Here is a 27,805-nt window from a genome sequence, read left to right as displayed (position 1 = left end):
TTTGCCAGAGGGATGTGGCGGACAACAAGGCAATCAAAGCTGCCTCTGCACCATTAAGGAAGCTTAAGTGGAATAAGAAGCACTGTGAAGCTATTGACTGAGTAGGTGGGCAGCAAAATGGGTTTAGGTAACTGTTTACTTCCTGCGTGATGGAGCACACAGAGGGAGGTTTCTATGGCTGCTCGTTGGCTGTCTGATCCCGGCTGTCCAGATCAGCATTTTGTTTCCCTCCGTCTCTCTCCTTCCCACCCTCATGCACAGCTAGCGGATGGCTTTGTTTCCATCAGTATGCTGCAATTCATTCTAATGACTTTTACGCTTGGTTTTCTGGGGGGGTTTAAAAAATTTTTCTCCGACCTAACAGTGTTTAAAACCCGCTTCTTGAGGGTATTCTTACTACTCTCGGCTACTGCAGCAGCGGGCACAACACCTCGAGAGATCCTAGCGTGAATTTGTGAAAGCTTTTTCTTTCCCTTCCCTGCTATTTTCCCTGGTGGATGCTGAGCCCTTTGCAGGGGGTTGAGTTGCGAGAGAGAAGCAGCTATTGTTGCTGATGTGCCTAATCTCAGACAGGAGAATAAGGGGTCAGGGAGTCTTTGTCTACTAAAAAAACCACCAGATGAGTCCCTGGTGATCTCCTCCACCCACTGTCTAGTTACACAACCGGTGTGCTGGATCCAGGATTTGGCCTAAATCCCCAAGTCATTGATTTCCCTAAGGTCTCTTAAAGGCCCCAGAACCAAACTGCATCTGTAAAGTGTGGGGGAAATGAAACACTCTCTGGGGTTAGTAAGGATTCTTCTTAGTGCTGTTAATAATTATGGGGGAAAGAGATGACCACCTCACAGTATTATCCTGCTTTGAGGAGGAAAAGGGAAATACAGAAGTGTTCCATTAAAGAGCAGGTTCACTGCATTGCACAGCGAGCCCAAAAAGTTTGAGGAGCTGGGGGCTGGACGGTGCCTTCTCCGTGCAGTGCCGCGGTGGGGGGTGGAAAGAGTTGCACTGTTCCAGTGAGCACCTCTATACTCCCAGGACGGACATACCACAGTGCCCACAAAGAGGATGTAGCTTTGCACTCCCCTCTGCAGCCAGGGGAGAGCGGACCTGAGCACGCTTTGCCCCTGCTCTGCCCTGTAATTTGCAGCACTGCAGCCTTTGTGGTGTCTACTGCTGCTGTATACTATAGCGGGTATCAAAAACAACCAGTTCTTCAGCGGACTCAGTAGTGCTGTATGCACTCAGCTGGATGGCCCTCTACAGCAAGTCATACTGTAAGGGTGTTTTCTCTGTAAATTCCCTTGACTGTCTTGCTTTTTATACGTACAAGCACTTCTGTATTGCCTTTGCCCAGAGTTTATGCCTCTGATAAACATAAGTCCTGACTACCTGTTTATCTAGAGAAAGGGTCAACCTCAGGAAGGCATGTTCTCCCATTGCAGGATGAACAGCACCTATTCATTTTGTACATACTAGGAAGGGATTAGGGATATCCCTGGTAGCCCCCAACTCACTCTGTGACCTTGTAGAAACCCCTGAAACCAGTGTTGTCAAATTTCATTTCCTTAAGATAGGCACCTAAACCCAGAGGTAGGGACTTAACTGTGGCACCCAGGCTTGAAAGTGCTGCCCTTCATCTGTTCTCCCAATTTGTAGAACAGAGATAATAGGACAGGGCCATTTGTTGAAGCTTTCCAAGAGCCTCATATTTATTATGAGTTTTATTTATTTTGTCACATATACACTAGTGTCTGTAGGCAGCCATCCGGTGCTCTGTGTGCTAAGTCCCTACACTAAAACATATATCATATCACATCATATCATATATCATATCAAGGGCTGTCCATAAATATCCACCTACCCTTCAACTCATCCTTTCTGACAAGCTCAAAGCAAGGAAAAGGACAAGGCACTTTAAAAATGCAAAGTATGCCATTATTATTGCCATATTTTTTTCCAGTCCTGTTATTGATGGGCCCATTCCAGCCATGGTGGTGACATTAAGCAACGAGACAAGAGCAATAAAAGGGAGAGAGTGGGGTGCCATTTGTCGATGCAGGCCTCCCACGAGTTTGTCTCAGCCTCAGAAAGGCTGTAACATGTTATGCCCATTATTGTTTTATTCAGTGTCCCTATCAGGCAGATTTGAGATTTACAAGAATCAGAATAAGCTTGTGGAAGTCCAGAAGAGCAATTTTGGTCTGTTGTAAAAGCCCAGCTTTCCTACGGCATGACAGACTGCAGTGATGAATGTTTTAACTTTACAGCATTTTGATGTGTAATTTATTTGCTGTAAATTAATTGCATGTGTTGTTTTCATTTCACTGTGGTGAAAAATTGGTTTTGCTCTATTTTTAATTAGGTGACAATATAGATTCCTTTGCTGATCATGGTGCTACCATTTACCCATTTATCATTTTTTCCCTAGGGTGGCAGTTCAAATCCTTATCCAGGACCTGACACAACTTGTGTGCAACATTTGTATTTTTTTCTTTCTCAGTCATAGGCACTGAATGTCTTTGGACGAAAGGGGTTTTGTGCAAGAAGGGCCTTACCAGAGGTTACGCAAGCCAAGTAATCCATCGGAAGCAGCAGTGCCTTTCCATCTCCTGTTTTTTGGAGGATCTCACTTGAGGATAGCATCACGGAAAAGTAGAGCTGGAAGGGACATCTAGTCCAACCTCCTGCTCAAATGACTGGGTTTGAGATGATGGAGTTGTAGGACATCAGTTCAAAACCAAGCAAGGTTTAGAGTTCCCAAAAGCCATTTCCTTCCAGCAAATCTTTAGACGCCTCTGAAATGAGTCATCCTGTGACTCGGTGTCCCAAGTGGGGTTGCACAGGTTTCGTATCATGCCAAGATTCAACTCTTCTTGCCCACGTGAAAACCAGCACTATTGTTGAGAGTTCAAGGAGCAGAACCATGGCTCAGTCTCCGCAGGTAGTTAGCATCCTTCACTGCTTTATACGTGGTCTCTTTCCCTCTGGGCCTGGGGGGCTGCCCATGGATGGGGCAGCGTGAGGGGCAATGACCACTGCTGCACCTGTACTTTGGAAACCTGGTGGCCTTCAGCCTCTGTTGCTGCCAAGTGAACACAGCAGCTGTTACCTAAACTTTTGAAAGCAGCTGAAAAAGGGATTATGAAATTACCCCCTTTATTGCCAGCATTGTCAGTTATCTTCAGCAAATCCCTGATAGCGTGATAGAGCTCAGATGTACTTACAATCCATCAAGCTGTGCAAAACCTATGTTTATGGTGAAATATACTTAAAATAACAACACTATTGAAAAGAGTAAATCTATTAACAAGCAAACATTCCTGGTGTGAAATGAAAAATATTGATTATCATACCTGTTAAACCATGAAATCCTCTGCAACTAATTAATCTGCTAGAGAAAAGTTTGTCACCAGGATTTTTTTTTATGTTGAAATCCTCTAAAATGAATACCGTTACAGCATAAATCACACATAATATACACATTGACTTTGCCTGTCCTTGAAAGTTTCCATTCCTTGTTTTATAGGTCCCAGTACAGCAGGGGCGGGCAATTATTTCGGGCAGAGGGCCGCTTACTGAGTTTTGGCAAGCCATCGAGGGCCGCATGACAGGCAACCCAGGGCAGATTAATATTATTTTTCTAAATTTTTAGGGGTTTCACGGGCCGGATAAAATGGCATCTGGCCCCAGGGCCACATTTTGCCCACTCCTGCAGTAGAGACTGAAATGCTGGTTCGAAGTGAAAACTAGACTCAGGCAACCGGATGGATTCCTTCACACCTTGGGGAACCAATTTATTCAGTATTTAGCACCAATCTGATTTTCCTGTGTTCCCTTTGAGAAGAGGAATTTGTTCAATCCCTTCTGTCTCCAGAAAGGTGCCCCTACTTCTTTTTACCAGTCCTTGTTTGTGTTTGTCATTTTTGTTGTGATGGCTTTGAAGCAGGTTTTGCATTGTTTTCTTTCTCTTTTTTGCAAGGATCACGAGAGCCAGATGTAAAAAATGCTTGCACCTGGGAAGTCTGTGTGCTCTGCTTAAAAATACACACACACACACACACACACAAACAGATATAAATGTGTACAGCCCTACTTTTACACATACACAGCCATGATGAAGCACACATCCTTGGGAACACAAGGATACCCAGACACACACGGATTCACATACAGACTTTGATTCTCTCTCTTTCTCCTTCACGCACACACAGACACACACACAGCCCTACACAGACATCTGCACAGCCATAATGAAGTACAAAGATACAGGCACAGACATCCATGTGAGCACAAGCATACCTAGGTGCACACACACATGCACACATACAGACCTTCATTCATATGTGTGCACATACACACATACAATACAGTCTCTCCCCCACCTTGATTTCATTCACGCACAAGCACAAACACGCATTCTACCCCCACACCTTGATTTCATTCACACACACACACACACACACAATCTATCCCCACACCTTGCTTTCATTCACAAACATGCGCACATACAGACTTTCATTCACACACACACACACACACATGCACGCATGCAGTCTCTCCTCACACCTTGATTTCATTCAGACACACACACACATACAGACTTTCGTTCACACACAGACATACAACCTCTCCCCGCACCTTGGTTTCACACACGCACACATATATACACTCCCTACACCTTGATTGCATTCACACATGTGCACACATGCACAAACACGCAGTCTCTTCCCCACACCTTGCTTTCATTCCCACACATGCACATATACAGACTTTCATTCACACACACACACAAATTCCCCACACCTTGATTTCATTTGTACGTGTGCACATACAGACTTTGATTCACACACACAATTGCTCCCTACAGTTTGGTTTCATACAGACACACACACACACACACACAATCTATCCCCACACTTTGATTTCATTGACACACATGCACACACACAATCTGTCCACACACCTTGCTTTCATTCCCACACATGCACATATACAGACATTCATTCACACATATACACACTCCCCACACCCTACTTTCATTCACATACACGATTTTGTTCTCTCTGTTACACAGACAGTATCTCCCTATACCTTGAGTTCAGACACACACAGTCTCTCCCCCACACTTTGATTTCACACACATCTCCAAGCCCACAAACTCACACACAATCTGTCCCTGCACCTTGATTTCATTCACACACACTCCCTATACCTTGATTTCACACACACACACACACACACACACACTCTCTTCCTGCACCTTGATTTCACACACACTCTCTCTATCTCTTTCCACACCTTGATTTCACACACACACACGCTCTCTTCCTGCGTCTTGATTTCACACACACACACACACTCTATCTCTTCCCATACCTTGATTTCTCACACACACACACGCACACACACACAATCTCTTCCCACACCTTGATTTCATTCACACGCGCACTCCCTAACCTTGATTTCACACCCACACACACAACCTGTCCCTACACCTTGATTTCACGCACACACACACAATCTCTTCCAGCGCCTTAATTTCACACACACACGATCTCTTCCTTTACCTTGTTTTCACACACACACACACACAAAATCTCTTCCTTTACCTTGTTTTCTCTCTCTCTCTCTCTCAGCCTCACACACACACACACACACAATCTCTTCCCACACCTTGATTTCATTCACACGCGCACTCCCTAACCTTGATTTCACCCCCGCATACACAATCTCATCCTGCACCTTAATTTCTCTCACACACACACACACACACACAGAGTCTCTTCCTTTACCTTGTTTTCTCTCTCTCACACACACACACACACACACACACACTCTCTCTCTCTCTCTCTCCCCCCGCACCTTGATTTCATGCACGCGCGCACACTCCCTCACCTTGATTTCACCCCCGCGCACACAGCCTGGCCCTACACCTCGATTTCTCACACTCGCACACGCACAGGCGCGCGCGCACGCGGGGAGGGGAGGAGGCGGCAGGGCCCGGCTGCGTCACCTCGCCTCGCCTCGCCTGCCTTGCCTGCCTTGCCTTGCCTTGCGGCGGCCCGGCCGGAGCTGTCCAGGGGCGCGCGGTGCTGAAGCGCGGGGCCGGGCCGGGCCGGGCGCTGCCGCGGGGGCGCGGCGGCGCGGGGCGGTGCGGGGCGCGGGGCTGGCTGTCCCTTCCCTCCCCCTCCCTCTCCCTCTCCGTCTCCGAGAGGGGAGGGCGGGCGGGAGGAGAGCCACGCCGCACCCCTCCCCTGCCCTCCCTCCTCCGGGTCCCCGCCTGCCCCTCGCCTCCCGGGGAGGTGGCAACAGCGACGCCGTCACCGCGAGCCGGATGGGATGGGAGAGCGGCGAGGAGGCTGGTGAGGGGAGGCAGCCCCGCTCGCTGCGGCCGCCACGCTAGGAGCTGCAAGCGGAGAAAAAAACAAACCCCCAGCCCTGCGCGTCTGCTGCATTGTGTCTCCTGCCAGCCTTGCCGAGGAAAGAGGGGGGGTTTTGGCCAGAGAGACTTGCCATGGTTGGATGTCGATGCCAGCGAGAGGGCGCAGCAGGCAGGGGCGGCGGCGGCGGCGAGGGGGAAGGGGAAGGGGAAGGCGCCTCGCCGCGTGCCCCCCGAGGAGCGCCCCGCGGCTGCTGAGCCGCCCGCGCCCCGCGCCCCGCGCCCCGCGCCCCCCGCCGCGGCCCGTGCGAGCTGCCCGCGCGCCTGATGACGTGCCCGGCCGGGGCAGGGGAAGAGGAAGCGCGACCATGTAAGAGCCACGGTTCCCTGGCCCGCTCCCCGCCAAGAGCAGACCCGACGCCGCCGGGGCCGGAGCGCAGGGTGGCGGCAGCCTAGGGAGTCCGCGAGAGCCTCTGCCCGCCCCGATTTCCGTCCTTCTTTCTTTCTTTTCCTTGGTGTGGTCCGGACAGATCCGCCAGCAGAAGAGGTAAAAAAAAAAAATGCATCTGGGAATAAACTCGTTGAATGCGAATCTTTTCTGGCAGGACTTTTAATATTTGCAATTCAATATCTATATATTTTTAACCCCCCCCCCCCCTCGACGATATAATTGGAAGCAACCTGTGAGGATAGTGCTTAAAATTTCGGGGGGTTTCCCACACGCAATGTGAAGGTGCTTTTGTCAAGAAAGGCAATTTTGATATTCATCTCAACCACCTTTTCTTTTGGCTCCCCCCCCTCCCCCGCCCCTTGGCATTTTATCTGTCGTCTTGGTGGTCTCCTGTCTGATGTACCCCTTTTCTTTTCTTTTCTTTTTTTTTAATTCAGAAATAACAATTGAAAGAAGAAGGAAATTACCTGACATGCCAAATATTGCTGAAAGAACCGTATTTCCCTCTGGCCCCACACCCTTTTTTTTACAGCTTTAGGAGTTGAGAAATCCAGGGTGGTTTGCTTTTTCCCACCCCCAAGACCATCGCATCCATTTCCAAGAGCCACAGCCTTTCTCTGAAATACCCCAGCTCTTTGGGGCTGAGGGTTGCTTTCTAACCCCTTCAAACTTGTGGAATTTCTCCAATCAAAAATAATAATAATTACAGAAAAGGGTGGGACAGGGTTGGGGGTACATTTTTGTATGATTGATTTTCAGTGGATTGCTGAGAATTTTAACCGGATCTTCCTCCAAATCCATCTTTTTTAATCTATAGATTTTTTTTTTTTTTTGGTTTTTTTTTTTTTTTCCTGGTGGGGAAGAGGAAGAGGACGAGGAGAGTCTGCCCGGCAGAGCCCCTGGGTCCTGGGTTCCTGCTGCTGGCCCGTCTTTCCTTCCCATCCCTGCCTAGCAAGGGAAGGCACATGTTAATACCAACTGGTGTGATCATTTTATGGTACTGCTGCTGCGGATTGCTCAGTCCTAGACAGATGTTGCGCCATCAAGGTCTCCTCAAGTGCCGCTGCCGCATGTTGTTCAATGACCTGAAGGTCTTCCTGCTCCGGAGACCCCCTGCCCCCCCTCCGCCCTCGCCACCGCCTCTCCTCCCCATGAACAGTGGAGATCAGCCTTTGGGCTTACAGGCGGCCAACAACAACACCCTGACCACGCTGCATGGGGGGCGAGGGGGAGGCTGGAGGGCGCAGGCCACAGGCGGGGGCGGGGGCGGGGGCGGTGGCAGCACGGCCAGCCCGCCCGAAGAGGACTGGAGCAGCCCTGCAGGTGAGCAGCCCATGTCTATGATGAGCAGCGCTTCCTCAGATGACTTCTGCAAAGGCAAGGCGGAGGACAGGTACTCGCTGGGCAGCAGCATCGACAGCGGCATGAGGACCCCGCTCTGCAGGATCTGCTTCCAGGGTCCGGAACAGGTGAGCCAGAGAGGCAGGCACACTTCAGAGGCACGGGGGGGTGGAGTGTGTGCAAGGGGTGGGAGCATCCTTCCTTTTAACCTGCCTCCCCATCCACTCTGCGCTTCCTGCAGCCCACAGCGCCGGCGCTTTGTACTAGAAAGATGATATTGATTTTTCCCTGGGATATTTTGTGTTGGGCTGGTTCGGATGCTTTAATGAAGGGCCTGAGTTTAAACTGCTCTTGCTCGGAAGCTTTGTTCAGAGAGAGGAAGGCTACACACACCCACCAGACATAAGATGAGAAGCAGACGCAGGACACAACTGCTGGCCCAGACACGTGCACACCCAGAGACATGCACAGGCACTGCTTGCAAATGCACAGAGACCGACTTCACTCAGAAACTCAACCATGCCAGCTCCGGAGACAAACCCACGGACAGACATTTCGCCTTCAGACAGCCCACATTAACTCGCATGCAGAGATGCTACACACAGACATACACCAGCATTGGCGCACGTGCACATGGAGAGGTTACTATAAGGCTGTCTTTGACAACAGGGAGGGCCTTCCTGTGCCATGTCACATCTCAGAAAAGGCTGGTGTGGAACAGAAGTGCAAAGTCTATTCCGTTCTGTTTGTTCACTGGATTTGTGGCTAGAGGTGATTGTGAAGGTGCTAGCAAGGGTCTAGTAGGCTGTTCGGTGTTTATTTATTCAGTTGTCGAGGCATGGCAGCGATGCGTGCGTACTGCCTTTATTTCATGATACCTGCGTTGAGAAAAGTAAAGCCCTGGTTCTCTGCTATTACGTTCCAAGAGCGATCTTATGGAAATAGCCTTAGCATTTTCCACATGTCTGATACCTCTTTTCGGTTTGTGTCTGGATTAGCAAGTGGCATGTTCAGTGAGTTAATGGCTTGCATCTTGATCTAAAACTTGTTTAGACAGCATGTCACATTTGGGGCCATGGTCTACATATTTTTTATTAGACAGCTGGGGAGCATACTATATGTACCCAGGAAAAGCCATGAATAATGTGGTTTTAGCTGTGCTAAATGGATACTGCACAAAGTAGCACCTTAACTTCTCTTTAATTAAAAAAAATTCAATACATGGAAGAATTCTGGGTCTATTTAATTAATCTGTCCCAGTCTCAAAATGGATAATGACTTTAAAAACACCCAGAGGACAAATACTATTTTTTCCAAATCATGGGGAAAAAAATCTCCATTGTAAAAAGTTTCTATAGTAGCACTTAATACCTGCCTTCAGACTTAAACATAACAACCGCACAGCTGACATTCAGAGGACACGTGCTAAGGGAGTGCTTAGGGAGCAAGGACTTCTTGGTGATCCCTTGGGAGAGAAGTTTTGAGCCATTTAGTACTGCAGAAGAATGCTAAAACTTTCTCAGAGTGTGGACAATATCTTCATTATGAGAATACTTTGTCTGGGTAATGGATACTTCCCCTTCCATTTGTGAGTCTGGTGGCAGCAGCAGCAAGTGCTTACAAAGAAAAGTGATATTGGGGAAGTATTTAATGTATCGTTAGCTTTTAAAAATGCAATTTAGCCACTGTAAATACTTAGCAGGAACCAACACCATGTGACCACAGAGCTCCCTGGGGGATCACCAGCCAGTGCTCTGCAGATTACCAGTGGTCCACAGAGCACAGTTTCGCAACCACTGTTGCACACAACAGGCAGCATTAAGCTTTGGGGAGAAAAAAAAAAATTGTGCAAAATTACCCATGCAAAAACGGTTGCCTTCAAACGCTCCTTGGTATATATTAATAGCAGGCCAATGAAGTTTCTCTCCATCAAAATGCTTGGGGCACTACACACCAGAATGAAACAAATATAATGTAATTAAAAAAAAAATCAAATGCCACCCTGGGGCACTTTTCACACTGTTTTCTTCAAACTATTAATGATGAAAAGTAGTTCCAGTGTTTTTTTAGCCTGTTAACTTTGATGCATTTAATAGGGCAACATCTGTACTTGATCTAAAATTATTAATAGAGCAAGAAAGATGTCAAACACCGGGTTGTGGCCTCCAGCCTTAACATGCAAATAGCTGTTACTCACCTGGATAGTGACGATGGACAATAGACTGTAATGTGAGGACCGCCTGTGTGAGAAAGGGTTGCAGAGACTGGTAAAGATCTCTGGGCCTAAGATGTACATCAAAACAATAGCTTGCTTAAACCAGCCCCACTTTCTCGTCCTTCTTCCTGTTTTCGGTAACTCGGTAAGGAACCCAGTGCTAATTGGTTACGCCGAGAGTGGTAGTTTCATTGGCTACTTCCTGCCCAAGCTGGTGAAAGTACCAACATTTTGCACCTTCCCATTGTGCCTTCTTTTGGGTGTCTCATGAGTAGGACTTTAGGTGAGGAGAGGACACCCTCCAGCAGCCCCAGGGTACACGGGACAGTCATCATCCTAAAAATGAATGCATTCCTCAACAACCCCCTGAATATCCCCAGTCCTGCAGGATGAGTCACTGTGCTCCTCAGGGGCTTGTTGATCTGCGCTGGGTGGTCAATGGTCCATAGCCCTTTGTAATGGCTTCTGTATCTGATTGATAGCTGTAAAGCACACTTTTCATGATAGGCTTTTAGATGATTAAACAAAGAAAAAAAATTCCTCTGTTTCAGAACCAATACGTGCCTGGCTTATTTAATTTTCTTCACCTCTTAAAATGAATACTGCGGGCAGAGATGAGCTGCTAGCAGCCTGTGGCTTGGCTGTTTCACCTTTATAGTACTACCTAGACTGCTTATCATTCATTCCCAATGCAGGAAAGGTGATGCCTGTGAGACTGGCTCTTGTGTGGGAGCAAATAGATTCTGAGTAGAGTTAAAATAAAGGTAATTGGCTACTTTGGAGAATGTTAATGCTTTAAAATAATGGGATGTTATTTTTATGCTTACGAATTAGGATATGTCTCATTTTACAGGCAAGGTTATATTGTGACCATCTGCCCATCTACTAGAATGAGAAATTGAGCAGACGTGACCTGTAGGTAATAGAGTTTCATCAGTATTTCCTTCTTTGGTTTCTCATCCTCTGACTTTATTATAATAAAGCCACTTACAGATGCCTTCTGCCTTCCTTGTACTGAGCAGTATCTTATTCTACAAATAATCCCACTTTCTTTTGTGAACCACTCACCCTGGAGCTGTGGGTCAGCACTGTTCATTATGAACGAGGCTGGCAGTATCTGACCCATATACTCAGGACCGAATGCAGAAGTCCTTATTTCAGGTTCTGGTCAGGTTCTGATACCCATGTAAATTCAAACTAACCCTTTCACATTAGTGAAGTTTCTTCTGAGTTACACCAGTATAACAGAGATCACAATTAGTCTCATTCAGTCCTTACTCCAGTATATCTCCCACTGGGATATAGTCTGAGGTCCTCATTCAGCTTCTGCTCACACTTAACACTAATATCCCTAGATAGCAACTGAGCAAGGTCCTTTCCTGACCTGGACCTGGATCCCTACAACTACAGACATACTGAACATACATTCTCAGGCCTGTTTGACAAAGTGTACTGTAAAAGTTTACCGTCCCAGGTACAAAATGTAATTGCTAGTTCTTTACTATGGCGAGTATTAACAATGATAAAAAAACCCTACATTTTTATTCACCTGGCCCAAAAAAAATCTTGTGTGCATTGTATGGCATATAGAGAACCAAGCTCTTCATCACAAGTGCATTGTTAGACGTTCTCCAGGTGAAGTGACGGTGAAGCTGTTTTAATCCTGTTCTGATTTTCTTTTAAAGAGCTGCTGCCAAAGAGGTCCTTTGCTAATCTGGCTTCTTAAGGAGGTTTTATTTAACATCTAATGCAAAACAAAACCCGTGGTGGTTTTGCACTTTAAATCTAGTGCCGGTCCAACGTGTGGGAGACCTCAGACTACTTAATTATTTGTCTTTTAAGATCCTCATGCATTTGGGTGGGGGGCTCTTATGTTTTACCTGCCTGTTTATTCAAAAAAAGGTTGGGGGAATTTAGAAAGGAATACAGCTCTGTCTTGTAAAAATGTCTTGCTGGTGATTTGAAGGGTACCAATAACAAAAAGAAGAGCATGGGTCTGATGAACAGGTAAATAAACTGTTTACATAACCCCTTCTAGGGCAAGAAGAGCAGTGCTTATTCCAGTCAATGCTGGCAGTCAGAACAGGGCGCTGTTTGGCTGAAAGTAGAGCTTATTTTCATAGATTTCAGAGATTTTGTAGACATTAGGGCTGGAGGGGACCTCGGGAGGGACCTTTATAAAGCAACTGGTCAGAATCTGGTGTTGGTTACTTGGTTGATGTTGATGAAGTTAGTCTGGGTTTTCACTGGTTTAAACCTGGGAAGGAGTCTGGCCCATTCTAGCAATCCATTGGGAATGATGACTCAAGAAAGATGAGCATCCAGGGGAGGAAATAGCATAGCAAGGCTTTTGACTGGGTTTTTTTGTTGTTTTTATTTGTGCCCTCTGTTTCACAAAGCATTGCCTACCCCCTGGTTTACCAGCAAAGCTGTGCCAGAGAAAGAGACTAAGGAGAGCATCACCATGACAAACAGTTCTCAGTGCTCAATAGGTGTGGATCCAAACGGGAGGCAAGCCAAGTAGGCCAGCAAAGAAGTGATAGGATAAAAAGCTTCTTTCTCATCACTGGGTAGCGTGAGGGTGGATGCAGTCCCGGGTACACAACCCCTCTGGTTAGGAGCCCGTTGTTGGCACTCATTGGAGAGGAGGGCACTTTATAATCAAACCTGTTTCCAACTCAAAAGTCAGTGTGTCGTGAAGTGTAGGTGTTTGGTTTTCAAAAGTTTGCAGGTGTTTCTGTTTCCTCACTGGCGAGCTCCCCTCACGTCTCTCTGTTTCTCAGCCTCGATGCACTTCGTGCTTTTTAAGGTGAAGTGTTTTAGACAGAAATTTGAAAGGTAGATGGGTACAAGGCTGATTGACCAAGGAGGAATGGGGAACAGGATATCCAAGGGTCTGTCACCCATAAAATGCTAATCTGGACCTTGGTTGGTACCCTGTAGAAGTGGCATGGATGTGGGACACTGTATCCAACCTCTTCTGGACGTCAGGGAAGTTTGAGTTCGGATGAAACCATTAACATAAGAACAAGGGGATGGTCCAAGAAACAGAAAGTTGGAAAATTCAAAGCGGAAAAAACGAGGGTTTTTTTAAACATAATGTAATTAATCTGTGGAACTCATTGCCATAGGACACCACCAAGGCCTGACACTGAATAAGGGACTCGGTAATTATCTAGATATTAAAGGTATCCAAAGTAATTGTAATAAATTATAGCAAATTTTGAAAGGAAAGACTCATGCTTCTGAGCTGTCACCATAAATAATCAGGATGAGGCTTTTTGGGGGCAGATTACCCTACATCTTTCCACCGTTGGGTTCATAACCATGATGCCAACAGCTGCCAGAAACCTCAGGTCCAATCCAGTGTGGCAGATCCTGTGCTCCTACATCTGGATCCAAGGCCTTGTCTAGGAGTGACTAAAAGATGCTACGCTCTGAAGGACGGTTTCTGGCAAATAGGAAATGAGCTAATGATATCTTAGTTTGATTCCTGTTGCATCAGTGAGCACATCACAAAAAACCATGCTAGCCTCCCATTCGACAGTCTCACGAGAGAAGCAATGAACTGATCCAGGGAGATTTTATAGAGCCTACTGGGAAGGAATTGGAGAAATGATGCCCCGGAGTCATTACAAAGCTTAGGGAAATGACCAAAAGGAAGAAAAAAATCCTCTGAAAACAAAGTTCCCTGCAAGGGGGAAAGAGCAGATGTCTGAATGAGTGAAGAAATGTGGGGAAAGAGAGAAGGATGTGGAGAAAACATTGTTTTCTAACATTGTGCTGAACTGACCCTTACATCTGTGTGTTGCTGTCGAGTGTATTGAGTCACAGAAATTCAGTGTTCTCGGCTCCTGCTTCCATCCATATTCTGTTCCTCCCAGTGTTTCTACATGATTCATTTTCTTGGTGGTAGCAAGAGAAACATTCCTTGGAAAGCAGCCAGGCCTGCTAAAATGAGGAGTAAGAGTTGCTGGGATCCATCCTTCAAGGCTTCAAATGTTTGTATTTGGATTCATACAAGTTAGAAATGGAAAAGACTTCTCAGGTCTGTCTCCCTACCCTCCAGCTCCCTGTCCCCACTCCCAGGCTCATTTAATTGTCTAACTGTCCTGGGATCAAAACCCTCAGTCCGTGCTCCGGCAGAACTCTCCCTGGCCCAGCGAAAGTTTTGTCTGAAAAAAGACTAAGTCCCTAAATTCAACAGGATTCAGGATTTGACCTTAGTTTGGGGTTCCCATTAAAGTGGGTGGCAAAAATCCAGGTACCTTAGTGGCAGCAGGACCTGCCTCAATGGTAAGCTTCTAGGGACGGGGATGCGGTCTTGCACATGCAGCGTGGTACACGCATAGGATCGTCTATACAGAAATAATAAAGTCCATGCGTTTGGCTTTCTTTAAAGTGCCCCAGCTGAGAAGGCTTCTGCCTTCTGTTCCTGATGAAACCCCAGGCAGCCCCTCTGCTTTTGCTTGTGTTGCCAATAGCCGCCTTCACAAGTACGTCAGCAATCTTTGTTCTTTGCTTCTCCGCACACAAAAGGCTTCATCTAGGAACTTGTCTGCGTGCGTGTCATTGTTCTTCGGGCAGGAATCTCAGGCTATGATTAGCAGTGGCTGATGGCAGCTAGTGACAGTCCAGGCAATGCAAAAACACGCAACTCCCGTTGCTTGCATCCACACAGCCGTCATTCGCTATTTTCTATCGAGATAACGCTTTTCCTGATAGCATTCACTTAAGTACCACCGCCGCGTAATTGCACCGCGTCCTCCTCTCAAGCGAACGTCCAGCCTTATGAGTGGGTGCTCTTCATAGCCATTTACCTCGGGTAGAGAATTGAGTTTCCTACCCAGGGATGGACCTGGTCCACTAGTTACGGACTAGGTTGTGCCAACAGAAGCATCATTTGTAAGGGTTAAAGTCCTTGGCGTGATATGAAATGTAGTACAGAAATCCGATCCCCTGTGTGTGCAGCGCATGCAACTTGAAGCATCGGACTACACACAAAGCTCTTGGTTCAGAGGCGATCTCTTTTATTAAACCAACTAAATAGAAGCAAAACAATTCCCTTCTTGCTTGCAAAGAAAGGATTTTTTTTTTTGCTACTATTTAGTTGGTTTAATAAGAAATATCGCCTCTGAACCAAGAGCTTTGTGTATTTCTTTTTTCTCAGACCAACACGGCTACTACATAGATCCCTGAAGTATTTGAATATGGACTTTGCTTGTTCTTCTAGCAACTTTCAACATGCTGTGTGAGGAAGAAGCTGGGATCCAGTCCTTCCAGACGTGAACTGACTCCAGGGCAATGCTTAACGACTTGCTGTGGGAAGCTGGTGGCGTCTGGTACCCCTCACTATCTGCTTTTGAAATTTGTCGGGGAAGATATTCCAGTGAGGGACTGACCTGTTTTGTTTTAAGACATTAGCGTTTCTGGAGCAAATTCTTATGCTGGGGCAAGTGATGGATTCCCGATCTGGAGGACGTTCTCTGTCCAGAGGAGTCACAAGTCGGGGCCGAGGAAGCAGATGAGTCTTCCTGGCCCGTTCTTGTGTCCTTCCTCCCTGATGAGACTTCCAGCAAGGGAAACAATGGTGTCACTGCCGAGGATGGCCTTGATGCTTCGGGCACCCGGTCAGTGAGAACCAGATCAAAAATGTCCATGCTGGCCACCGAAAAGCAAACTGTTTCTTCCCCCAGGCTCACAACTGAGCTCCACTGATTTACCCCGTGGTTGGCAAGACTGTTTCCCACCCCCTCACCTGTTTTTTCCTCCGAATCTCTTTCCCATCCCTGTTTGTTGCTAAGGCTGCTTGCCTGAAGTGGGATGCTTGGGTCTGGCGGCTTTGTCGGCGTCTCTGGTCCCTCTGCACCTGACCCCCACTCACCCTGGGTGTGAGTTTACACTTGGTTACATTGGGAATGACTAGGCTATGTCACTAGCAGAGAGTGATGAGCAGGGATCCTGGTTTTCTCTGATTAAAAAAATCCCCAATTTTTGGCTATGAAAAGCTAACCCAGAATCCACTTTTTTCCATGATTAAAATGAAATGCCACTATATATATATACATATATATATATACACACACATATATACATATATACACACACACATACAGAGAGAGAGAGAGAATGTACATCTATATCTATAAATATCTATCTATCCATATATATATATATATATAAATAAAAATAGCGTTTCATTTTAATCATGGAAAAATGTGGATTTGGGGTCACTTTTTATATCCGAAAATTGGGGATTTTTTTTTATCAGAGAATAATAGGATCCCTGGTGATAAGGCCAGATGATAGAACAGTAAGAGGTAGCCACCACCCGCATTGGCAATCCCTCCTGGTCAAGGATGATCAGAGATGCAGCAATGTTTGGTGGCAACCAACGTGCCATTTTCAGGTCCGTTTTTGATAAATAGCAAGGGAAGGCAAAAATGCCAAAATGGGCAGAACGTGGAAATACAGGGCCAAGTCCCGAAAGCGTTCCTCACATGACTCAACCTCTGTTCAAGTCACCCCTCACCCTAGCTTCCATCTCTCCTTTGCACCTGAAACCACTTCACGCGCCGTTTGCAAACGCCCCCTCCAGTTCCTCTGCTCTCCTCCGGCTCCGATCTGCAGGAGGCTCTTCGTCACCCTCTCTCCAGGGGGAACGAACGTGTGTGCCTGGTTTTGGTCGGACTCTTTAGTCTGCTATATGCGTCAGAAGGGGGAGGTTGAAGAAAGATGCTGGCCAGTTGGAGGAGGCAGCGGTGAGGATTATGGTGACTGGTTTCTGGAGGTGTTCATTTTATGGTGCCTGACCAGTTCCTGAGAAAGCACTGTGCCCTACATGGCTGAGTTTTGCCCTCATGGTAGAAAACTTGGTTGTGCCGGAGGCATGGAGCTATCAGTCTTTATCCCATGAGGCATGCTGGGTGCAGCCTACTGAGTTTTATTAAGGTCGGGCCAAGACCTTCAGCTTGACTCTGTGTTGTATCAGAAGCTTGTGAAGAGGGCAGAGGCCGTGTCAGGTACTTGCTCCTGAGGTGACAAGCTGCAGTGCTCTTTATTAACTGGAGCATCCCAAGGGCCAGTGTCTCCATGCTGTAGCCGAGACAGAGAGCAACGAGTGTGTGCAAGTGAGGTCACGTCATCGTCTGGCACGTGGACCAGACGCTCCTCTCCCATCTGACCCATACGCGTATGTGCTGCCAGATGAGAGCCGAGCATCATCAAGGAATCCAGGAGCTAAACCTTGGCCAGAATTGACCACTTGTGGGCATGAGCCTTCAAGTAAAGGAGACCTTGCAGTGATTACCGACATTTCAAGGTGTTTCTCCCTGTCTGTCTGTATAGCAGCACCTCTGATCTTGCTGGGATTCACCTCCAAACAGCTGTTTTTCATCTGCAAGCTGATTTTGTCCAAGCATTGGGCCACCATGGTGGTACTGCCAGGATTGTAGACAGCAAAGGTCAGGTGGACCTGTGCATCATCTGGATAGTGCTAGCACTTGAGTCCACGTCATTATATTAGTGGCATCTCACTGTTGCATCGGGCCAAATCAAGAATTGACCTTGAGGTACTCCACAAATGAGTAGTTTAGTGGTTCAATGTCCCACACAAAGTCTTGCCATGTCCCTCCAAGAGGGAGTCCAACTCTTTTAATATGTTCCTCTGGATGCGTGGCAACTCTTATAAATGGGTCCGTAGTATCTTATAGTTTCATAGTTGCTCGGGTCAGAAGGGACCTGAGCAGATCATCAAGTCCGACCCCCTGCCATGGCAGGAAAGAGTATGGGGGTCAAACGACCCCAGCAAGGCATTCATCCAACCTCCTCTTAAAGCCCCCAGGGTAGGAGCTGGCACCACTTCTCTTGGAAGCTGGTCCCAGACCCTAGCTGCCCTGACCGTGAAGTAGCGCCTCCTGATATCTAACCTAAACCTACCCTCTGCCAGCTTGTGACCGTTATTCCTGGTCACTCCTGGCCGTGCTCGGGGGAACAGGGACTCCCCCAGTGCCTGCTGGTCCCCCCTGACTAGTTTGTAACAGGCCACTAGATCCCCCTCAGCCTTCTCCTGTGGAGGCTGAACAGGTTCAGGTCCCATAGCTTCTCCTCGTAGGGTCTGCCCTGCTGCCCCCCGACCATGCGAGTGGCCTCCTCTGGACCCTCTCCATGTTGTCCACATCCCTCCTGCAGTGCGGCGCCCAGAACTGGACGCAGCACTCCAGCTGCGGCCTGACCAGTGCCGCATAGAGGGGGAGGATCACCTCCCTGGACCTGCTCGAGATGCATCTGTGGATGCGTGGCAAGGTGCGGCTGCCCTTCCTGACCGCGTCCCCACACTGCCGGCCCATGTTCATCTTGGAGTCAATGATGACTCCAAGATGCTTTTCTGCCTCTGCCCTGATGAGAAGGGAGTCCCCAACCTGTAGGTATGGTGCCGGTTGTTCCTCCCCAGGTGCAGCACCTTGCACTTGTCTGTGCTGAATCCCATCTTGTTCTCATCTGCCCACCCCTGTGACCTGTCTAGGTCTGATTGTAGCCTATTCCTCCCATCTAGCGTGCCCACAGCCCCCTACATCTTAGTGTCATCCGCAAATTTGAGCAGGTGCTTTTTACCCCCTCATCCAAATCACTGATGAAGATGCTGAGCAGTGCGGGCCCGAGGACCGAGCCCTGGGGGACCCCACTGCCCACGTCCCTCCAGGTTGAGAAGGACCCGTCCACCCTCGCTCTCTGGGTGCGGCCCTCCAGCCAGTCGGCGACACATCTGACTGTGTGGGTGTCGACACCACAGCCCCCCAGTTTCTTAATGAGAATGGGGTGAGAGACGGTGCCGAAGGCCTTCCGAAAGTCCAGGAAGACGATGTCCACTGCTCCCCCTGCAGCTAAGGATTTGGTGACCTGGTTGTAGGAGGCACCATGTTGGTCTGACAGGACCTGCCACTGAGGAACCCGTGTGGGTTGTCCCCAAGCATAATCTCCCCCCGGCCCCTCGTGGACATGCGCCAGGATAACTCTCTCAGAAAGCTTGCCCAGGATCGAGGTAAGACTGACTGGCCTGTAGTTCCCGGGTCCTCCTTCCTCCCCTTTTTGAAGGTGGGAACCATGTTGGCCTCGTCCAGTCCTCTGACACCTCACCACAGCCCCACGAGCGCTCCTACAGCCGTGCCGGGGGTCCCGTAATGACCGCCGCCAATTCCCTTGGCACTCGGGGGTGGAGATCGTCCAGACCCCCTGATTTAAATACGTCCAGTCCCGCCAGACGCTCCCTGACTAGATCCGCCCTGGCCCTGGGCCTGGGTGCGCCTCCCCTGGGGCCTGAGGGGGCCCGGTGGGGGGCTGATCCGGTCCCTGCTCAGGAAAATGGAGGCAAATAAATTGTTAAATAGGTTAGCTTTGTCATCTGGTGTGACGACCAGATTTCCTAGTGTGTCCTGCGGGGGCCCCAGGTTACCCGGTACCCTCTTTTTGCACCCTGTGTATTTAAAACAGGACTTCTTCTTGTCCTCGATCCAGGTCTCTAGTCCCAGTCCCATCTCTGCCTTGGCCTTATGATCAATAGTCTCAGATGCTACAGAGACATCCCAGAAGACGTGGCTGGTTCTCTGTTGGAGGTGACAAATCAGTGCCACCAAGGCTGCAAACCATCCCATGTCTTTCCTGACTGCTTGTACCGGGTCTAGGATATTGGGTCCAATTAGGTGGGCCTGTCATTTGCCTTTTGCCAGCTTCTCTGTGAGTTTTCTTGGGCATTGAAGGTTTGATACCAATCATTTGTGAGTTACAACGGAAGTATCCGGGGTTGTTTTTGTAACTTGGTCACACTGTTGGGTGTTTGAACGAGGGGGGAAAGATTCCTTCCCTAAAGGAGGGATTGACTGTGTCAGTCGCGCATGGCACCAGATACTCCTAACTATCTGCAGCCAAGAAAGACACAGGTCAGAAACATGGCTCTTGGACTGAGCTATCATCAGACTGTCCAGTATAGCCTGAGGAGCCAATGGTCTGAACGCCGGGACCGCAGAGAGGTTACATGTTGGCTGGTGTAAGGGGCACAAGCCTTTCCAGAGGTGGGTGATCTTCCTAATCACGAGGGAAGGTGGTTTTTTGCAACACATGGTGCTGGGCTCTGCTGTGGGCTATGGATACTCAGACTGATGAACTGGTGTATCTCCCCTTGGATTGGACAGGTTCAGAGGAGGATGACTTAAGGTTTGGGACAGAAGTTTCATAACCCGGTTGGACTCAAATCAGTTCAGTCTGATACTGCATGCAACCAGGTTTATCTCAAACCAGTCCCAGCCATTTTGAAACTGGTTTATGGGCACTGAACTTACGTTCTGTTACAGGTTTACACCAGTTTCTGATGACTTAAACCAGTTTATATGTCACTTCTGTCCCTATTCAAAAAGTCCTCCTGAGCTGTAATGCAGCTTGGAGGAAGTCTTTGTTTCAGCCCATCTCTTCCAGGCTTCGCTGTCTGCCGTGAACAACTGAGTGTTGAATTTGTGTCTTTATTTGGTGCAGGGTGTCAAAAACCCACGGAGATCCCTGTGCGCAGGGGGGCAGGTCAGGGGCCAGTGTGACAAGGGTCAAAGGTAATATGCTACACAATAATAATGACTCACCAGACCCTTGGCTCCTCATTGCAAGTGGTGAGTGGTATTTAGCAAGCCCGGGAACTTGATGGTGAATCAGAGTCTTTGCGTTCAGTTCGCTTCTTGCCAAGGGAGGCTCTGACCACTGCCGTAATCCCGTGACGGTCCGTGCACGCGCCGTGTTGTCACGCCCCGGCACTGACATCACTCGTGAAGACCAGGTCCAAGGTGTGACCAGCCTGGGGGCTGGACAAGAGATGAGCCGCGTGCGGCTCGGGGAGGCACGGGAGGAGATGAATTTCTGCAGGTTGGCATTTCCAGCCTTGTCGGCACAAACGCTGAAATCTTCTGGTGGCCTGTGAATGAGCATAAGATCCAGGTTGGCTTGGGGTCTGGTTTCTATTATTAGAGGGCTAAATTTGAATGAACCTCTCTAGCTGGCTGATGGGTACAATAACAGGGATAAAAATAATAAGGGCCGCGCTGATATTAGATAGGGTGGCATCCAGCAGAAGGGAGAGGAAGGTGTTTGTGGCATCCCACATGTATGCTGGCAAATGAGCTTGCAAGGTTTCCGTCAGACCTTTGCTGTCCTTGCCTGCTTTGAGGGGGGGAGAGTGCAAGAAAGGGGTGGGGGGGGCTTGCTGGGGACAAGTGCTGCCAGCTGGCGCCTGCTGTAAACGAAACGTCCTTCCAACGAGAAGATGGTGAAGGGCAGGGGCTCCTTCCCTTCTGGGAATCTCAGTCCCTGGGCTAGCTCCAGGGCTGGAGGGAGGGCCTGGGAGAGGAGCTGCAGCTGCACTCAGAGATATTTTTGGAAGAAAGCATGTATAATAGAAGACTGTCTATTAGCTGAGGACTAGCACTTATGTAATTAGAGACTGTGCCACGCCGAGCCGGGACAGGGGGCAGAGTTAAGGCAATGGGTGCTCCTGACCACGATGCAGGTAGCTGTAAAGCTGCGGTAGCGTCCAGAGCCTTAGTGGGGAATCGGGGTCTCAGCACACTACGTATCGTATAGACAAGCGAGACAGAGACAGTCTCTGCCCTAGGCAGCTTGCAGCCTAGGATTAAACAGCCATTTCCTTAATGCTGTTTTCCCTTTAGGAGGGAAATCATGCATAATCTGGGAGTCTTTGTCCAGAGATGCCTTTGGAAAGGCCTGCCTGGCACGATTTCTGAGGTCCCTAACAAGTAGAGAGTAGCAGCACCTGGGGCTGAGAAGCTAGATGGTTCCTCGGCATGGAAAAGCCCTGTATGGGCCACAGAAAGGCCTGGGCACCCTGCCACAGAGGTCTGCCCAAGTGCAGCCCTGTGGCTGCAGGACACTAACCTTCGGCACCTGTCGAAGTCAAGCCCGTGCTGTCGAGGAGCTCATGAACCACGCCGTCCTTGTTGCACCTATTCCAGCTGCAGGTTTGCAGGGTTTCCTTCCAGGGCATCCAGTACATCCTTCACCACACCAGCTTCTTGGCAGGCAATAATGCTGGGAGATAAGAGAGCCCAAAGGGATTCAAGATAGGGAGCGTTCAAGCGAGAGGAGGCTTTTCATAGATGTTTCAGGCCAGAAGGAAGCCTGGTGATAATTGCAGATATAGACCATAAGACTTGCCTGCCTTCAGTCCTCACTTGCAGACCACTAGCTGGGGCTGAACTGGAGCACAGCTTTTAAAAGACATCCAGACCTGATGGATGGCTGTGCTGGCCTGCTCCCCAGATCTCTCTTGGCCAGGGGACAGCTTCGTTAACAAACAAGGGGCACGCGGGTTTTGTCCCAAGCTCTACCCACTTGTGATACCAGAAGACTATCTGCACATCTTTATCATACGAGCTAATTAACCGAGCTGACATTTAAATGAACGTGATTAAGCCTCCGAGCTGGCTCCCCACTGGCCTAGCTGGAACAGCTCACGCCTCTCACAGACTTGTTATTTCAGGCTGCCTGCAGTCTCAGGCAGACAGCCCTGCGTGGGTATCTGCATCTGGTTCACGTTTTAATGATTATCTTCACAGCAGGAAGGGACAGAGACCTAATTTCTAGTAAATGAATTCTGTAGCCTCCAGTTGATAGCACCAGCGTGAGAAGCTGCCGGGAGCCAGCCCTGTTTGACAGGCAAGGCCACCTCCAAGGAAAGGACACTGTCTTCCCTGGTTCCCACGTTTCTAGACCTGTCGGGTCATCCTCAGGGGAAGAGCTGTCCTTTCTTCCATGCCTGCAGGTTTCTGAAGGTCTCCAGTCTCTCCTCCTGCATCCACGATGGTCCCTGGAAGCCGCTTTGGGGGAAACCCAACCATGGAGTCACATGGTTGAAAGGGACCTCAAGGGTTTTCTGGGCCAACCCCCAGCATGAATGCACGAACGCTATCCCTAAATCAGCCCTGACCAATGCGTACCCAGCCTCCAGTTCAGGCCTCACTCAGCCTAAGAGTGAGATCTGTTAGGCGGTGAAAGGGAACGGTTGGAAGCCCCCTTGGGTGTTGCAAGGAAAAGCCTTGTGATTTTTTAAGTGTTGCACGAAACGCTCGCAGCCACTTTCCTCCATTTTTGACGGCCCAGTCACTTTGTCTGGGGGGCTGTTGGAAAACAGTTACATTTCCTTTAATATTAGATGTCTCTTCTCCCTCCCTTCCCCCTTCCTGGCCTATTAAAAAATGGATGAACCATCTTTGCAAGAATCTGAATTATCTGCAGGTCATGTCGAACCTGGAAAATTTCAGCTCAGTGGCGGATAGCTTCAAAAAAGCTACAAGTGGCTGAAATAGGGGATGAGTCATGGAGACGGATCCAGAACAGTCACTTCTTCTCACACACGGTCTCCATCCCTTTGCCCCCACGGGTGCTAACAGCCTTTGAAGACGTGCCCGGTGTATCCAGCCCCACAGGCTGTACTCGTCTTCCAGACAGCATAGGCTGGAGCTCTCTGGCACTGAAGAGGTTAATGGAGAAAAAGGCAAGAAAGGAGAGGATGCTTTAACTGGCATCTGTGAAAGTTTGGCTGATGCGGCATGTGTAACTTGATCGTTACTGCAGATCCAGAGGAGAAGAGCCCTGCAATCCGGGAAGCAATTATAGATCAGTTAGCAGAGCATAAATTGTGGGGGAATATCATAAACAATTCTGCGAGATTTAATGAGAGAAAGGATGGTGATTAGAGGCAGCCAATGTGGATTTGTAAGTGGGGAGGAGAACGAAGCTGCTGGAGCTCTTCAAAAGGTATTATTGTCAGGGCAAACCAAGGGAAACAGAGTGAACGGTGCAGCCTCGTCGTAGGGGTCTACAAAGCCTTCTGTGAAGTTCCTCTTCGGAGATCGTCTGCTATGGGATGTGCGTGTGTGCGCGTTTAAAACTGAGCTCGTGCAGAGTTTAAGAAGATCAGATGTACGCAGGGAGGAGCGGTGCTGTCTTCTGTGCCTGACAGGAGATTGCTTTTTCAGGCGTTGCCATCTCACGATCCGGTTTGGGGCTCCTTTCTGCAAGGTGGATTGGACGAGCACATTTCTTGGGTGAGGCAGAAATGGCAAGCAGAGGATCTTTGGAAGAAACGCCTCCCTAACCAATGCAGGACTGTTCCTTGCAAAACCCAGTGGGGCTCCCAACCGTTCCCTTTCGCTGCCTGTCAGATCTCACTCTTAGGCTGATTTTCAGGGATATTCGTTGTAAATAACCCTGTCCCTCATATCATCCCATTGATCCTACTCTCACCTTCTGCCATTTACATCATTTCTGTTTCTCCTTTATGTTTGCTTTCCCCCTGGTATTTGTAAGCTGTCTCCCAGCCATGCCAGGCAAATAGAGCTCGCTGGTCTTTCTTCATAGCATAAGACTGTTCTTCAACCCCTCGGAAAGTAGAAGCAGACCTGGCATAGCGGGCCCACATCAGGGAAGTGTTGCCCAGCTCTCAGACATACCCCGTCTTGCAGGATCTTCCTTACTGTGGCTGAATCAAGCTGTCTGCTTTGTTGCACAATAGTTAATGGTTCCTAGGCATCTGAGAGCATCTCTCCATCCTGTCTAGAGCATATAAGTAGGAACAAAGATGCAAGGAGCTCAAACCCAGCCTATATTTCTATGTTCTTTATAACCCTCTGTACTGACTAAAGCCTCCCACCCTCAGTCTGGAAGGTACCAAGCTGTTGATATGATGGAGGGGCTAAATCACATAAACTCATTTTAGGTAGCATCAGGCAAACTTCTCAGACTGACTGTGGTAAATATATAAGCTTTGATTATCATATATCAAACTGCTACGTCCAATTCTCCTCCCACAGAGAAGGATACAGCCCTCATCTCCAACGTCTTACTGCTGTGTAGCTCTCTATCAGTGTCATGCTGTGTCATTTCCTTCCCTGGGAGCTCCTCCATGGAGAGGTTTTCGCACAAAAGCTTTTGCAGAATAATAAATCTGGAATATCTGCATCCACAGTGGCAACCTTCACCTACTTCCCTTTGAATCGGTTTCCGCACATAAGGCACCGGATCTCAGAATCCATGAAGAGAAATGGGTATTTTTTCCATTGTGTTGCAAAGTCTGGTTCATCATCGCCATACAAGATTGACCAGTATGAATGTGGTCTGTAAAGGTCCCTGATGCAGGACCTTTAGAAGCACAGGTCTGTATTTTTTCAATGGAAGGAACTTAAATTAGACTTTCCTTCTGCTTCCCTTGTTTATGAATCGTTTAATCGGCCATTTGGACAAGAAAAAAAAGCCATCTGACTGCACCTGAGCAGCTACAGCATGGCAATACAGTGTCTGTTCGAATTGCTGGAAGGAAGGTGGAAGAGCCTGGCAACAATATCTGCATGGTGTGATTTCTGATCGCTGTCTTTTGCACTACATCCATGCAAGCATGGGAAAAGGCTGCATTGAGGGGTGAGAAGAAGAGGTGTAAACGTTATGGACCACCTGAAAATCTGTCTCTGCAAACTGTCAGGACTGCCTTGCGTGCCTGGTTGGAAGCAAACAGCTAAGCATGGCGCTCGCCTGCCTTAATTCATTTTGTGTTTCAAACCGGGCCATTTTATTATGTGCATGGCCTCTAGGGCCACACTTGAGCTGATGTCACATCAAAACTTTACTGAATACGCAAATAATACAGTGCATATGCAAATAATAACAACCTTATTGCAAAGGGCGATAACCCTATGGCACCTAAGCCACTGCAAGGACATGCACATGCCACAGAAGGCACATGTGCTCCCAAGTGCTGAGTGCATTCATGTGTGGACACGTGTTGGCCCCCCCTGCGTGGTTGTGACCTTTGAGGCCACAGCTGTCTTTGGTAGGGAGGGCTGTACCCATCTCACAGAGGACAAGAAGCCACATTGGGGGAAAAATCCATTAGCTGCCTTCGTTGTATAATAGAGACATTATCCATGTGCTGGATATCCAGCCCAGGCCAGTACAAGTGAGGAAGCTCTTGCATATAAAGATCACAAAGCACCAGGCCCGGGGAGCAGATGTACCCTGTGCAGACATTCCCCATTCTCCTAGGTCAAACGAATAAAGTAGGATGCACAGTCACCCAGGACTTCTGGCTCTTGCTTATACTACCTCCCCGGTGAGCGTGCAGTCGAGGTGTCTTCTCGCCTGGGCATGGAGGCAGCACACACACGTCCCGAGTGGCACGGCTGTCTCAGGCCGCGTGACCTTGAGCAAGTCATCTAAAATCACTCTGTGTCCTGTCACCCTGCCGTAAAATGGGGGCTGGCCATCCCTACCTGCCCTCAGGATTGCTGTGAGGCTGCCTTGCTGGAGTGTAAACGCCCTAACAAACTTCAGACGGAAAACTCTGTATAAATACAAAGCAGTCGTATCATTGTACGTAAAAAGTGGGTTGGGAATGGAAGCAGATCAGGGAAGAGTAGTAAACAGAAGGACGAAGTTGCCAAGTCAGGCCACACTGAAGCGAGCCGGCACGGTACAAATGAGTGTAAGAGACAGCTCGACATTTTTATAGAGACACACACAGACGGGATTTCAAGTGTGTGATGATTAAATGGGGTCAAGGAGGTGATCTGGCTTAATTTGGCCAGCTTCCTTTCCTGTCCAGCCGCTCTTTCTGCTCTCAAACTGGCAAACACCCTTACTGCCAGCCTGATCACCAATTTCCAAGATAACCACTCAGCAGCGCAGCTACGGAGCACTTGCCAGGAGGACCGAGACGGCGGAGAACCGTCGCACTGGAGGACGGAGATTTTAAAAATCAGCTAGATTCATCCTAGAAGTCAATGGGGTTACACTAGAGATGAACTGAGCTGACAAGGTCTAATTACAGAGAGACAAATGAGTCACTAAAATCCAATAATAATTGTCTTAAATATAATTAAAAAGCATAATTTACAATCAGGCAGAAACAACCTTGGCACCTGGGAGATGCCAGGTATAGCTGAGAGCCGGCAGCTCAGCATCTAATATACAAAAACGGAGATGTTAAGGATTTGTGTAAGACAGAGCGTGTGTTAATGAACGGAGCGTTAAAAGCATGGTTACAGTAACCAAAACAGAGAGCATACATAGATAGCGCCAGCTTTGGCAGTCTCATGCATTCATAGGCATTTAAGTGGCGAGTTGTATTGTCCAAGTCCTGTCGAAATTCCCCTTGGCTTCAGTGGAGCCAATGTTTCACCTCGGCTCCGTACAGCATTGCCCTGGCGTCCCGGCTGAGGGGAGGGCGCACGTTTCTAGAGAAAAACCAATCGCAGCTCTGCAGAAACATCGCTTGGTTGTGGAAGTTATGAAAGGGGGGCAGGTGCAGGGCAGTAAAGCTAATTCCTGGGGGTTTTGAAGCATTTGTGGAGCGTGTAGTGCATCCTATTAATAC

The 27,805-nt window shown here is 48.5% G+C and overlaps 1 protein-coding gene across 2 annotated transcripts in view; it reads left to right on the top strand.

Annotated features, from left to right (window-relative positions):
- Positions 1-7,654: 7,654 nt before the first annotated feature.
- The window catches only part of MARCHF4 (membrane associated ring-CH-type finger 4), a 124,258-nt gene continuing 104,107 nt past the window's right edge, over positions 7,655-27,805 (top strand). For both annotated transcript variants that reach the window (XM_090041277.1, XM_090041276.1), the window contains exon 1: positions 7,655-8,299. In XM_090041277.1, the coding sequence (XP_089897403.1) occupies positions 7,796-8,299 (504 nt within the window). In that variant the 5' untranslated portion in view covers positions 7,655-7,795. The remainder of the gene's footprint in view (positions 8,300-27,805) is intronic.

This window comes from Crocodylus siamensis, chromosome 4, assembly GCF_052110815.1.
Source record: "Crocodylus siamensis isolate JL-2025a chromosome 4, ASM5211081v1, whole genome shotgun sequence".
NCBI classification, from domain to species: domain Eukaryota; kingdom Metazoa; phylum Chordata; order Crocodylia; family Crocodylidae; genus Crocodylus; species Crocodylus siamensis.
The sequence above is the reverse complement of the archived record's forward strand: the minus strand, read 5'-3'. Positions and strand labels throughout refer to the sequence as shown.